This window comes from Notechis scutatus, chromosome 2 (assembly GCF_049901735.1).
Source record: "Notechis scutatus isolate UNSWTSFEM ecotype Mainland chromosome 2, rNotScu1.2, whole genome shotgun sequence".
Classification (NCBI taxonomy): Eukaryota; Metazoa; Chordata; class Lepidosauria; order Squamata; family Elapidae; genus Notechis; species Notechis scutatus.
Genome location: NC_142010.1, coordinates 163,685,174 through 163,699,543, shown reverse-complemented (window position 1 = coordinate 163,699,543; position 14,370 = coordinate 163,685,174). Strand labels below are relative to the sequence as shown.

The following is a 14,370-nucleotide window of genomic DNA, read 5'->3' as shown; positions in this document are numbered from 1 at the left end:
CACAACAGCTGCACAGCATTTGCTTAAATATTTCAGAGGCAGAAAAATATACCTGGTGTTCAACTCCCTCATCATCCTGTTGTTTTTTTAATTCTAGCATTCTAAGATATCAATGTTTTGCTAAAATGTAATGCTAAAATAATGTTATTTTAAACATGTTCTGACTAATGCAGGTTAGAAAAAAACAGTTATTTCTTTTAGAGAAAGGCTTCTATATTAATTTTTGAATATGAATGTAGCTTTGTTGAATCTATTGGCTTAACAAACTCTCCTGGTGACTTCTCCTCCCCTATTATTTCAGAGTTTTCTTCACTAATCACAACCACTTCTTTTCTTTGGAGGCAACATATTTCTATTCATGTAGCAATAATGATATTTTTATAACTTTTAATGTCCTTTGAAACTATTCTTTTAATGGTTAAATATGCAGTGTTTATTCTTCTAGGAAAATCTCAGAGGATGAAAAAGAGTGGGATTATGCATCCCAAACATGGAGGATTCTTCATACTCCAATTGCATGATGAACTTCTCTATGAAGTTGCAGAAGACAACATCGTTCAGGTATGAGGATTCATTCTCCAAGCTTGTGGATTGGTTTCCAAATATTTCATTACTAGGCTAAGTAACATCTTCGATGGAATTTAAGGGTTGCCAGTGTCAGTGTTCCTCTTAATTATAAGGGCTTCAGGTGTGGGAGTGTAATGTGAAGGTTTTGTGATAAAGAGGTTACATCAGTTCCAAGTCATTGGGAGGTAAACTGCTGGTGAAGGTTGCATGGGTTGGTTGAGGGCATAATTCAGGTATGATTATAGTTTCCCTGAAATTCTTACAGACTGGTTGTTATCTGTAGGGTTATCAAGTTGACTGAAAAGAATACAGTTTTGTCCTTATGTTTAGATCTACATCTTATAGTCACTTTAGACAGAAGTTGCATTCAGAGCTATAGGGAATGAAGTGCAAATTGGCTGAATGTCTAATGGAGATTCTTAGTCATCCAGGTCATAGTTGTCTCAAAGATGCTTTTTCAAGAGGCAACTGGACTTTGTTTTTTCGTTTAAGACATTTTGCTTCTTGTGCAAGAAGCTTCTTTAGCTCTGAAATTGGCTGGTTCTTCAGGCTGCGAAATGCCATCCATGTATGCTTGGGCTGAGTTTCATAATTATATGGTTCTACATTTTTCTAAATGACATAAAATAGATTATGATTCTTTTGAGAGTCAGTTGTGTAATTACTTTTTCAGATTCTCTGAATGATTGTTCCTGCCCTAATATTAAAGATACTGTGACCCACCTTAAAGATTTATTCAACTTTGATAACTAGTAAAAAAAGAAAGTTACATATTTGAAGAATCTCATGGTAACCATCCTATATTGTTGTTGTTTTCAGGTAGCACAGATTGTTAAACATGAAATGGAAAATGCTGTAAAACTCTCAGTAAAGCTTTCAGTAAAGATCAAAATTGGGCCTAGCTGGGGAGATCTCCAAGACTTGGAATTCTGAATGATGAACAGACATTTGTAATGCATAGGCATATTTCTTTTTTCTTTGCACTGATACATCCCTTAATATCTCAGAAAAAAATCTGGTCCCTAAATCTGTTAAGAAAATAATTCAGATGTCATGGTATAACTAAAAATCACTATGAAATTATTTCACCAAATAGTATTAATTCCTGGTAATATCTTAGTGATTCCAAAGTCCATATTTAACTCTTAACATATAATATAAGATTATTTTTTAAATGCAATGCAGTTAAGAACAGCTAGAAGAATGAGTTGTTATATTTTACTAGTACAGTTTTTTATGAAGAATATATATTTAACTTATTTCATGTACATAATGAAATATATGAATAATAAAGTGGAATTAATCTATTTTGCTGTGTGTGTAATTTGAATATAAAAAGTATCTGTATCTCAGGTTTCTGTAATAATTCCGTGATTTTTATATGCCAGGTAATAATGTGAAATCAGTCAATGAATTTGCTCACTTTGTTCCATAATATAATATACTTCATCACTTAGTGTAAAATAAATAGAGGCATGTTCCTTCTCTTCAGCTGCATTTGAAAATTAACTCAGCATTTGGAACTTGCATTGCTGTCCTCTCTGCATTTCTCTGTGCATACGTGCATCTGGGACAGGCCCCAGCTATTCCCCTCGTTCAGCTCACGGCCCCAAAACAACTGTCTCTGCCTGAGCGCGAGATGATGGGCCCTGCTCTGCATCTGGCTCTGAAACCTCCTCCTCGGAGCCTTCCACAAACCCTGATGGTAATCCAGGCACCCCCTCCATCTCCTCTGATTCGACTGCCAACTCAGCTGGCAGTCGACAAACCACAACAAGGAGTAACACTATTGGCTCAAATAAACACTATTGGCATCAAGTAAAGTGGTTGTCCCTTAGGACTCCTAGATCCCTCTCTCAGTTAGTATTGGTGAGCCAGGTGCCACTAATCTATACCGGTAATTTGGTTTTTCCTACCTAAGTACAAGACCTTACTTTTGTCAAAACTGAACTGCATTTTGTTGGATAAGTCCCAATGCTCAACTCTGTAAAGATCCTTTTGAATCTTTAGCCTATCTTCCAAACTGTTAGCAATTCCCTTCACCTTGCTGTGATCTGCAGATCTGATGAGCATCTCTTCTATCCCCTCACTTAGATCATTTATGAAGATGTTAGACAGTTCTGGCCCCAAAACAGAATACCCCACTGCATGCTTCCCTCTGCATGCTTCCCTTCCATTGAGGATAATAGGCTAAGTGTAATTGCCAACTAAATGCAAATTCATCTGGTGATTTATATTGGTCAATTAAATTAGTTCTTGTTTTCAAATTCTGATTCACATTACTGGAAATGATGGAACATCTAGGATTAGATAATGCGCTATTCTTTAGACAGATAATAAGGTCAAAATGTGAGGACAATCATTCCTATTAACCAATCAGTGTGAACACACACACAACATTCACTGGCTGGTGTACAAAATAGAATTTACTTCAATTTTGCTTTGCATGTTAGGTGAACGTAGTGTATTGTGGCTTGTTGTTAACCACGATGAAATGAACCATGGCTTAGCAAATCTGTGAGCAATGGTTGCTGTCACCAATTCTATAACCATGAAATCTGCATCTTTCTGGAAAAAGCAGAGCTCATAGATAGAGAAATAAGTGATCTGAGTCACAGAATAATTCTGGATATCCACTAAGGAAAAGGTTAGCTATGCTTGATCAAATGTAGAGTAACTTATTAGACAAAGAAGATAGAATCTTAAAAGTGTAACTCCTTCTCCATAAACAGAAAATAATTGCCCAGTGAGGGTGGAATCTTTTCAGGGCAACCCAATTTAGTAATCTTCAAAGCACATAAATAATCATGTTCCCTGATGAAAATATCCCCAAAGCACAGCTGGAATAAGTACCTTCATGAACCGAATTAAGAAGCACTGATCTGAAGCATTTTTCAGTATTTGTCTTACTGAATGGAAAACCTTTGAACACAAATAATGACAATTTACCTTTCTTTTTATTGTTGTTTATTAAAAGTGTTTTTGTTAAAGGAACTTTTATGATTACCATCCAAACTTATGATAGTATAATCCATAGTTAAACTGTACAAAAAATATTTTTAAATTCTATTTGTCTTGCATCCAGACCAGTTCCCTAATTTTGGAGCGCATCTCAAATTAAAGTAACCATAACCAAATTCTCAATCAGAATTTTCATTTACTAAATGATAAATAATAAATCTATTTTATTTTTTATTTATATTTATTTTCTTAAATAAGCATAAAACTCTTGCTAAGAATTTACATCAACATTTGTTGGCTTAGATACCATACAATGTTTAACCGCATACTTCAAATGTGATAACAGATAACAGATCATTCCCTGCTTCTGTAATAAACCTGGACAATTTTATTTAATACATTTCTCCATTCTATGCACAATTTTATAAAACTATTTTTTACACACTCATACCCTTTTCTTTATACAGTAGAGCAGTCCGCCTAACCTGTCATCATTTTGTGGTCCTTTTGATATATTCATTGAGTAATTGGTTCAGTGTTGCTTTTCCTTTTGTTTTGAAAGTTTCATCAGCCTCAGTTCATTTCAAACTTTAGAATTCCAAGTTATTTTTCTGACTCTTCCTTGCCGACCCTTTCCTTTTCTTATCACTTACAGGCTTTGTGAATTGTAGATGTTCATTCACTAAGTTTTTGAGTAACAGCATGGTTTCTCTTCTATTTTTTCCTAACAGGAATTATGCTTTCAGTAACTTCAGCATCTGTGACCGGCAGATAAAGCTATTTGTCTCAGATCTGCCTTACTCTCTGATAAGACTAGGTATTCCTTGGTAGACGCATCAGGAAGCTCTCAGTCAAACAAAGCTTTTTGTGGAAGGGATAATGTTTTGACACCAACTTTGTTGTCAAAATGTTATCAATCTCTGTATGAAGTGGGCTCCTTTGTTTTTAAAAAGCCTTTTACCCCCGACTTCATTCTTGGCCATATGATCTAACTTAGTGATCTAACCAGTGATCTAACTTAGGGATTTCCCAAAAGAGATCTTTGCAATCCTTTTTATTGATGAAATTTATGTCTTAATAGAACCTGCTTACTAGATATGTTTTCTACTATAATTACTGGAAAAAAACAACACTAATTTGTATAATTTATTTATAAATTTTTGCTGCAGTTCCCAAAGTAGAAGCAAAGACTCTCATTATTGAAGAAATCCATCAGATTTCTTTCAAGTCCATTGAAACCAGAAACATAATTCAAAGAATCCACCACAAACTACATCAAGATATTTCTCAGCTCAAAAACTTTACAAAATATGCAGATTTAAGACAAGACAAAAATATGTGATTTTGAATAATATAACCCATGAACTTTGGAAAAGTTGCAAAATTATCTGGAACTTTGTTGAAACAAAATTAACGAATATATGTAATATCAGATACAATAGTAATATCTGTTTAAAAATGTCCCATAAAGAAAGCACGAAGGTTTGGCCACTAAACTTTATGTGACTTTATTTGTTAAATAATGAAATGCATGACTGTTTTCAAACTAAACTTGCCTACAAAAAAAAGAATGTCAAATCAGAGAAATGCAGTTTATTTTCAGCTGAAAGCAACATGCTAGAAATGTTTTAAAATGTCTATGTGTATTTGTGGAACGTAACAATAAACCCCTTTCCTTAGTCATAGCATGCTTTGCTTTTTTTGTATAGAAAGCCAGTTAATCATGCAAAATTTTGTTCATGTCACTGCATTAACAATCTAATATATACATGCTGCTTCAAACCAGGAGTTTTCCTTTCTACAGCTTATATTCAAAGCCAGTTAAATGTTACCTGTTAGATATTGATCATTTGGAAAAGACTCAAGATAGATGCAAAGATCCACTATGCAGTGGCCTTAGAAAACTACTATCTTCTTTGGACAGGAAAGGGAAAGAGGAAACAGCATGGAAGAACTTCTGCCAAGAGGCCATTCTGTTGAAGCTTGTCCCACTAATTTCTCAATACAGCACACTCAAGGACAGCTTCCTGGCTGAAAATCAGAATTGGTACCATTTTTTGTCCTTGTATTTGACCATTACCTGAAAGAATAGAGATAACAATATTCCAGTGACATGGAGATACAGTATGAATGTTTTCCTTTCATCCTAACATCTGTGGTATGAACCCTAAACTTCAACTTCCAGAGACTGCCTATCTGTTTGGGTACTTGTAGACTGTATGCTGGAGCAGACATTTGAAAATATGGGAAACTGATGTAACATGTCTTGACCAGGACCAGGAATTCTGCTGCTATTAGCCATTAAGGAATGGTGGGGGGTTGCTAACATTTGAAAAAGACATGTTTGCTACCAATTGAGGCTTAAAGCACTTCACTGAACTTCTCCAAACATTTAGCCAATTTTTGTTTGGGGAGGTATTAAGGACTGAAAGCCAAACAGTCATACCTCTTTCCAAGTCATTCTGGATGTTTGAGAGAGACAATGGTTGCGTGGGTTAGTTGTGGGCAGCGCATCAACCAACTCCCATCCCGAGATTTAAAATGTATGATTAAAACATAGGCACAGGGCTGGGATTCTACCGATTCTGACCAGTTCTTTCTAAGCAGTTTGGAGAACCGGTAGTTAGAAGCAATCACCTTTTGTTTTTTTCCATCCTTATTACATTCTTAGCAGACAGCCTACACTTACTGTCTCAAAGGAGGTTTTTTTTTTTTTTTAAAGGGGAAGGGTTGTTTTAAGCTTTTTGGGAGGAAATACTCTCCTGCAAAAATACTTCTTGACTAGCTAGAAAGATTGACATTCAAATGTGAGTTTACATAACTTTCTGAGTTTTGGTTTAAAACTGGTTTTTGGTTAATTTTAATTCTGTGCTTGGTGAAGTTTAATTCTATGTTTATTGATGGGATAATTTTCCCTATTCAGCTTAGTTTGGAAGGAAAAAGATTAATCTTTGTTCCTGAAAAGAAACTGGTTTGAGAAATCTGCTAGTTCCTATGTCTATTTGTTCTGGTAATTGGTTTAACAAGCAACAGGTACTGTTGTGATTTAATTATTTGTATTGTGTTTGAATTTTCCCCCGCCTCATGGTTTCTTTTTCTATCTGGGGAGGGAGTCTTCCTTCACTGCTTTAGTGGTATCTGTCCTTTTGGGGTATACTTCCAAGAGACAGCATGCAAGCTTGGCACTGATTTTTTTACTGCCTTTCTGGAGGGCATGTGACCTTTCCTTAAATCTGGATTATTTCCTTAGGATATCTTGTGAGATGAGTGAGACCACCGGGTATCTTTAAGTGGTGCAAATGGATCTAAGGATTGCTTCTCCTGGGTGTGCTCTTTTTGGAGAGCTTAAATGATCTCTCTGCTAAAGGGTTTCACTTTATGAGCAAGAGTTGGCTGCTTGATAGTTATCATTGCATTTTAATTATTTTCATTCCTCAAGGTGCTCTGGCATCCTGCCTGATTTGTAACTGGCTCGCAGGTATTTTTAATCTAATGATTGGTATTTAGAGCAGCTTTTTGAAAGCAAGCTTTTTGTATTTTTGTACAGGTTATTCTTGACTTACAACAGTTCATTTAGTGACCATTCAAAGTTACAATGGCACTGAAAAAAGTGACTTATGACCATTTTTCACACTTACAACCATTGCAACATCCCCACTGTCATGAGAGGCCAGGCGAGGAGAAGCAACCCTTGATGTGAGTGATGTCAAGATGGCCATGCCCACCCAGTCACATGACCACCAAGCCACACCCACCAACAGCCACACCCACAGAACAGGTTATTTAAAAATTTGAACCACCCTTGCATAGGCAGCACGGAGGTTCTGGCACCCCTGGAAATTAAAGAGAAGATTAGTAGCAGTCAAACTAGCCAGTTGAAAGAACTGGATTCAACCCTGTAAAAAACTACTTTGAAAAGTACAATTAGTAGTTTCTATCCCAGCTTGTCAGCCATTCATTTATTACAATTTCTCTTTCTTAACTACATTTGTTCACCACAATCACTGCAACGAAAAGAATAAATGCACTAAATATGGACCAAAATAGGAAAGAAGGTCTCAAACAAATCTGATTTACTTGTCATCTGCCTAATGGAGTGAATAAATCAGTTCAAAGGTATCCCTCATCTCAGTGCACAGTAAAGACAAGAAATGCTACTCCAAAATCACTACCCACCTCATGTGCATGTTTGGAAAATGCCTCTGCACTTGACATCATTCTTGCTGTCTTTTCGTCTAGTTCTCCAAGTTTTTGTCCCCTTTCATCAAGAGCGAGGCGTGCACGAGCCAGATCTCCAATAGCACCTCCTGCAGCTCCTTTCATACCCTCAATTGATCCAGGAATATGCTGAGCAAGAGTACGAGATGCTTTTCCTGATGTTGCTTCGCCAACTGGAAATGGAACAGAATTAAAAGTGTTCTATTGCGTTTCTGAAACTTCCTGCCTATACCTACGCCAACAGATGAAGTAGATGATAGAAATAGTTCTCATTCAGATCACAGAATCAAAGCATTATTGAATCGTAGAGTTGGGAGAAGTACTTTAGGCTATCATGAATCCAAAATAAAACATTCCCAACAAATGGTTGTCTAAACTCCATTTGAATTGTATCCCTTCAAATGGAGTTCATCACTTCCTTTGATAATTAGTTCCACTTCAAATTAGGATGTTTTTCCCCCTAACATGAATTTAGAACCTGTCTTCACAGGATGTAGATATTAAATTTTTACTTCCATTTGGCATATCTTCAAATAATTCAAAATTGTATATTTTGCCAGTTCTGAAGAGTAAAAATTCTCAAATGTTTTCAATCCTTGGTAGGAGGGGGTGTTTAGTCCCTTGTTCAGTTCTGTTGTTCATATTTAAATCTGTTCGTTTATGTGACTATTTCTGAAAGCATGATGTCCATAACTGGTCAATGTACTTGAGGTAAGGTGTGACCAAGTAGAATAACACATCATTATGGCTCTCAATGACTTAAAAACTATACTTCTCTTAGATACAGATTAAAATTGCATTTTCCTTTTGGTAGGTATGCCACAGTCTGCTGAGTTATATTCAGTTTGTACTCATCTACTGTTTCAGGACTGCTTTTCCAAATCCTGATGCTAACCGATATTTTTCCAATTCTATATTGATTTGTATTTCTGTCTCCTATGTGATTTGTCACTGTTATGTTCTCTTCACCCATTTCAGTATTAACGTTGAGGTATTTGATATGTGAGGGACCACACCTCCCAATTAAATCTACCAATCCCACCAGATCCAGCATGCTGTAGATCCCTTCAGCTGGGGAACTTTATTTGGTGGGTCCTAGGCAGCAAACCTTCTCTGCTGTGGTCCCTGCTTTATCTAATATCCTTTTCTCAAAGTAAAGCTGGCATCATTTTTTTTAACCTTCCTGGAGGTCCCTTAAAATCTGGTTGAGTTAGCAGACCTCCAGAGCCCAGGGGACTGTGAAATACACCCACTTTTTGCCAAATATTATTTTCTTTTAATTTTGTGCTTTGACTTCTTTTGATGCCTTCCTTTTTTATTTCCTCATTGGAATTGTTTGCAATGTTTTTTCATCTTCTTTTAAGAGTCCCACCAATTTTGGGCTGTAGTATAAAGAATAGACTGTACAAAATAAGTACTATTTATTGAGATATGTTGGGAATATCTGCAAAAGGACTGCTTCTTGTCATCACTAAAATCCTGGCTACCATGGGAAAACATTTCCATTCTCAGAAAAGATATTATTCGGAATGGGATAACTCTTCGGTAGAATTTCATTCTGCAGAACAATCTTCCCCAATATAGAGCCCTCTAGATATTCAGGTCATTTGAGAATTTTAGTCAGGCACAGTATACTTCCCAGATGGTAGAAGACAACCAACATACAGTAATCTTACCACGTCCCAATTTCAATTTTAGGGGAAGCTATTCATGATGAAAATAGGGATAATTGATGGAGAAAATGTGTGTTGTGCGCCTATCAGATCATTCTGTAATCAAGAAACCCAAGTATATGCAATTAATACTATATTGCTGTAAGTTAAGGTTAAAACATATAATGATCCCCCCCACAGCCTCAATAGAATAAAAAGCAAACATACCCATATTGTCCATGAAATAAATCCCAGAGTCTAGTAATACCTTTATTTTGTCCCAAAATGGCACAGAAGAGTGTGCAAACTTTCAAGTTTTCAAGAACTCTTCATCAGGCAACATGTAACAAAAAGCAGGGAATGGAGAAGCAAGAAAGTCCAAAAATTAGGCCAGATGTTTCAGCCATGAGGTCTGAAGTCAGTCTTAAGATGAATGGAATATACTGAATGCAATAGAAAGTTGTAGGCATTATTGATGTCAAACAATGAGACTTTACCAAGTTCATGCAAGTAACTGATGGCTTTTGACGCCTCACAGATTAACCTTACATTAGTACAATAAGATACTAGTTGCATATATCTGGGTCCATCTTTTTTCCCTTTTCATAGGAATCATTGGGTGAGATATTCATACAATGTATTTTTTATCTTTGGATACATAATAGGCATTATTCAGTACCTCCATCATAGCCTTTAGCACACAGATACATAGCAACTTTATAGAAGTTTTGGAGTTAAATGGTATAATTTAAATTATCCATTTGAACAACATTTGCAACATTGTTTAAATATTAGTTTTGAACAACCATTTCAGAAAGGCCAGTGTCATACTATCACAATTTTATTCAATTTATTTCCATTTTCTATATTTTACTTTGATTTCTATTCTTTGTGATACATTGTATGGGAAAAACACTTACACAGGTCTTCTCGGTCAAGTGTTCCACCAGTTCCACCAAACAGCCCCTTCAGAAAACCTCTGTATTGGGCTTCTGGTGTGTCCATGGGAATGAACAAATCACCAAGCATGTCCTGTTCAAACAACAGCACAAAAAACAATCCATTTCAAGTCTTTTCAACCAAACTTCATAAGAGAAGCTCCTGAATGTTTATTAGGCTGTTTGTAGGATATACCAACAGATGAATTTTCAATGTTAAATTTATCTGCTGGTTGCCAGAAGCCAGTTGAAAAATGAATCTCTGAATAATCAATAACCTTCCCAACAATGAGAACTCTGATGGATCACACAAAAGCCTCGCTTGGTCAGAAAAGTCCCTTCATAGAGTTAGCAGATGTTTTCTTATGCTGTGGGAAACAATACACGTAGTTGAACTTTCAGGCAATATAAGGCAAACTGTCCCTAACTTTTCAATCTTTTTCATGACCATTTCATTTTTTTGTTTCACCTTTAGTAACCAATGTGACTATGTTGAACCCTGCTGGCATTTATGGAAACAAAGCTTTACATCTCATTACAGATCATGGTTAATATTCAGGGCTACATCTAGAATGTATGCAACAGCACATATACTTGTATAGTAAGATTACCCATGATGTACTTCTAAAATGTTCCAAAAAATGGCTCTGCCAACTCCGTTGTGACCATTAACTGTACAACAGCTAATTGGCATGCCAGGTGTTAAGGCTCACCTTTAGGTTGTGGTCAGTCTGGTACCTTTGCTGTCAACTGGCCCACAAAATTCCAGAGAATTTAACAACTGGCCTTCATAAGCCAGCGTGAGCTATCTCCAGCACACCGCTGAAAACATTGCCAACCACAATGACTGTTGTCCTCACCCCATGCATCTTTCTAGCATTGCTATAGAAACATCAGTACACAATGGGTTTTTTTTCCCCAAAAGGTGGTGTTATAAGCTTTTTTTCACTATAAAAATAATAACCTACCCTCTCTGAAGAATGCTATGTAAAAACACTAAATGAGAAAAAAAAAGCACTGCAGCAATCCTGAGCATCAAGAAAAGGAAACTGATCATCTATACCAGGCATGTCCAACCCACATACCACAGGCGGCCCTGGACAACTAGTAATGAAGCCCCACAAGATTGTAATAAAAATATTAATATTTTATTAATATTAATAGTATTAATATTAATAGTACATGGACAGACTTCATATTTTCAACTGAAGCATTCTAGAGCAAGTGAAGTCCAAAAATACTAGAGAATTCCTTGAAGCCTGGCACATAGACAAACCAGCCAGAGATAAACAAATCTATATACTATTCAAAAGAGACAATCAAAAAACTAAAAAGGAAATAAAAAGACCAAAACACTTATTCACAAGCAATCAACAACCAGATAAACAAGGATTAACTCCAAGATTAATACTAGATCAACAATCAAGCAGTAAACAATATCCCAATCAAGGAATCACCCAGAGCATTCCCAACAACTGACGGGGATAAGCTACTTATATGTAAACAGAGCAAGCCCTGCTCCCTTCTAGCATTGATGTTACCTAAGTCCACAAGAAAACAACCAAGCTCCAAGAGCACCATGGATCCCATAGGCTCCTCAGTGCTTGATGTGACTTAGTCCTACCTCCTGGCACCATTTCATTCATGGAGTGGGACTCCTGAGCTTCACCTGTCCAGATGGCAGAACAGGAAGCGTTTGGGAGAATATTACTTAGGAATCCTGGATTTCAATCTGGAAATTAACAAACTAAATTTGGCTTCCAGGTCTGGCTGAACTACATTTTATAATGCCATTGGTACCAAAGCTGCCTCATCCCAGGGACTATCCATTGTTTAAGTCTGTGATATCCAATCCTTGCTCTAGGCAGGTCATCATGCAATCTCCATGCCTGTCACAAACCCATCTGATCACTTAACTCATAATCCAAAGCTCTCTCTCTCCCCTGAAGTATCCTTAATACAAGAGGATTTGAGTTCATCATCCAGAGATTATATCCTGCCTATAAAGAACACTATTCTCAAAAGGATTTCGCTACGACTCTCATTTTTCCTGGCAGCCAGTGAGCTGTCGTTTTGAGAGAGAGCTGAAATTATTATGTCACAAGTATTGTCTGCATTTGAGAGTCTGAATTCTCGGACTCTCAAATCATCTCCAGCTCAGCCACTTGGATTCAAGGAAACAAACTTATTTTTTTTGCATTGTACTTTTACAGCACAGAAACTACATTTTTCATTATATTTCAACATCTACCTGCAGATTGTCAAACATTTCCTGGCTGTAGTTCAGTCGCTGGACTTCTGTTGGAGAACCAAGATACAAAGCTTGTCCTTCATTGGTAAAACAAAAGGTCCGGGAAATCCTTGTATTTGTTTCAGGCAAGTAATTCACATCTAGCAGCGAACGGAGGCTGGGTAAACTGAAAATAATCAGAATGACTGGCTGCAGATCTATGAATAATTATTTGGGAACGTTAAATGCAAAACAGTTATCAACATTAAGTTATAAACCTCAATATTAGATTAGAAAATGCATGTACCAATCAATTGCTATGGCAATTGCAGGTGGGGATTCATCCTCTGTTCAAATTCCTGGATTATATTGTACCCAAATGCTGTACAAAAGAAAAGTTAAATTATCTAGCACTTGTAAATTAAACTTGCATATAAGTCACTTCCGTGAGCTGCTAAAGAGTAAGGGAACTTCAGACTCAGCCAGGCTCTGCCAACTACAGAGAATGATCTAAATACTATAAAATACTTCTGTAGCTATAAGGACATAGATAGTCCATCTTCTTGAGCCTGAGAGATTCATGTGGTGTTTATGCCCTGCTTAAGATAGATAGCTGGGGATGATATTTTGGATCATATGTTTGTCTGGGTATTGGAGGGAAGTTAAGAAATTAGATGAATGATTGAAGCTTTCCTTAGGCGGATATTCTATTCTTTGGGAGAAGACTACTAGATACAATAATCGGAGCTGTGAAGATAATTTCCAAGGTTAGCAAGTAAGCAATCAGAAGTTGAAATTAGCAGAATCAACACAGGAAATTTATTCCAAAAAGGCCTAGAAATCACTTGGATGGTTCTAGCTATTTTTAAGGTGATTTGTGAATTTTAGTAAATAAATTGCATGGAATTTGGAGTTCTTGATGTGCTTATATTGTATATGTGTTTTCTTAAAACATTCTCTTGACCAGAATCTCCTTGGAATCCTCCTTCAGAGGGATCCATCTTTACCATCACCTCACAGACTTCATTGTTCAGCAATTAGCGAAGAGTGCCACTTTCCTCTTCACCTCAAGGATTGTGTGTGGCAAGAAAGGGTCATGGCTTACATTCATGAAATGTTATCAAGTACCTCAATATCATGATATGCCCATTGGCACAAAAGCATGCCAAGCAAACACTGTTACAGAAGGTCACTGCATCTGCTCGCAAAAATAATGTGTCTGTGATGTTGTGAACATAGAGGCATATCTGGGAAGGCAATGAAAATACTTTGGCTTGTTTCTCTGAGCAGATAATGGCAAACTGATGGTCTCTTGTGTTCTGGGAGCATGAAGAATGAAGGACAAGTTTCCTTTTATTGGTTCTTTCGCTATCCTCAGTGGCATTTGGATCTCTCCATACTTCATAGGGAGGATGTATGAATGTTCCCATGCAGTCCAAGCAAGCAAAGGTTAACACTGCTCCCTTTAGTGATAGAACTGTACCTATAAAACAGAATTCATAGGGTTCATTAATCTCTAAACCACTTGTACTGATGCTAGTACGGATTAGCTATGTTATAATATTTCTCTCTCTCTCCTTTCCTCTCTCTCAAATACACAGACAGACAGACACACATACCCACACTGTTTTTCCAACTCATACCATTTCTGCATATATCATTATATGATTTCAAGACAGGGTCAGACCTCTAAGTCTAGATAAACTGTACTCAATCAGATCAAGGAATTTTCTCTCCACTCCCCAATTTCTTAGTATATTCCCCTCATAATCCTAATGGATGAAAAATGTTGAAATAATGTTAT

At 36.6% G+C, this 14,370-nt stretch overlaps 2 protein-coding genes across 5 annotated transcripts in view; one reads left to right on the top strand and one right to left on the bottom strand.

Annotated features, from left to right (window-relative positions):
* Positions 1–1,873, top strand: part of POLQ (DNA polymerase theta) — a 60,224-nt gene extending 58,351 nt beyond the window's left edge. Inside the window, exons 29-30 of the mRNA XM_087957241.1 lie at positions 446–561; positions 1,387–1,873. Of these exons, the coding sequence (XP_087813367.1) occupies positions 446–561; positions 1,387–1,500 (230 nt within the window). The 3' untranslated portion in view covers positions 1,501–1,873. The remainder of the gene's footprint in view (positions 1–445; positions 562–1,386) is intronic.
* Positions 1,874–3,517: 1,644 nt separating this feature from the next.
* The window catches only part of STXBP5L (syntaxin binding protein 5L), an 81,351-nt gene continuing 70,498 nt past the window's right edge, over positions 3,518–14,370 (bottom strand). Inside the window, exons 22-26 of one of the 4 annotated variants that reach the window (XM_087957233.1) lie at positions 13,695–14,049; positions 12,588–12,753; positions 10,319–10,430; positions 7,705–7,919; positions 3,518–5,608 (exon numbers count right to left, since the gene is read on the bottom strand). In XM_087957233.1, coding sequence (XP_087813359.1) covers positions 5,567–5,608; positions 7,705–7,919; positions 10,319–10,430; positions 12,588–12,753; positions 13,695–14,049 — 890 coding nt within the window. In that variant the 3' untranslated portion in view covers positions 3,518–5,566. Of the gene's footprint in view, positions 5,609–7,704; positions 7,920–9,626; positions 9,842–10,318; positions 10,431–12,587; positions 12,754–13,694; positions 14,050–14,370 lie in introns of those variants that run through there. The other 3 variants (XR_015747923.1, XR_015747925.1, XR_015747924.1) reach the window with 3 other exon arrangements.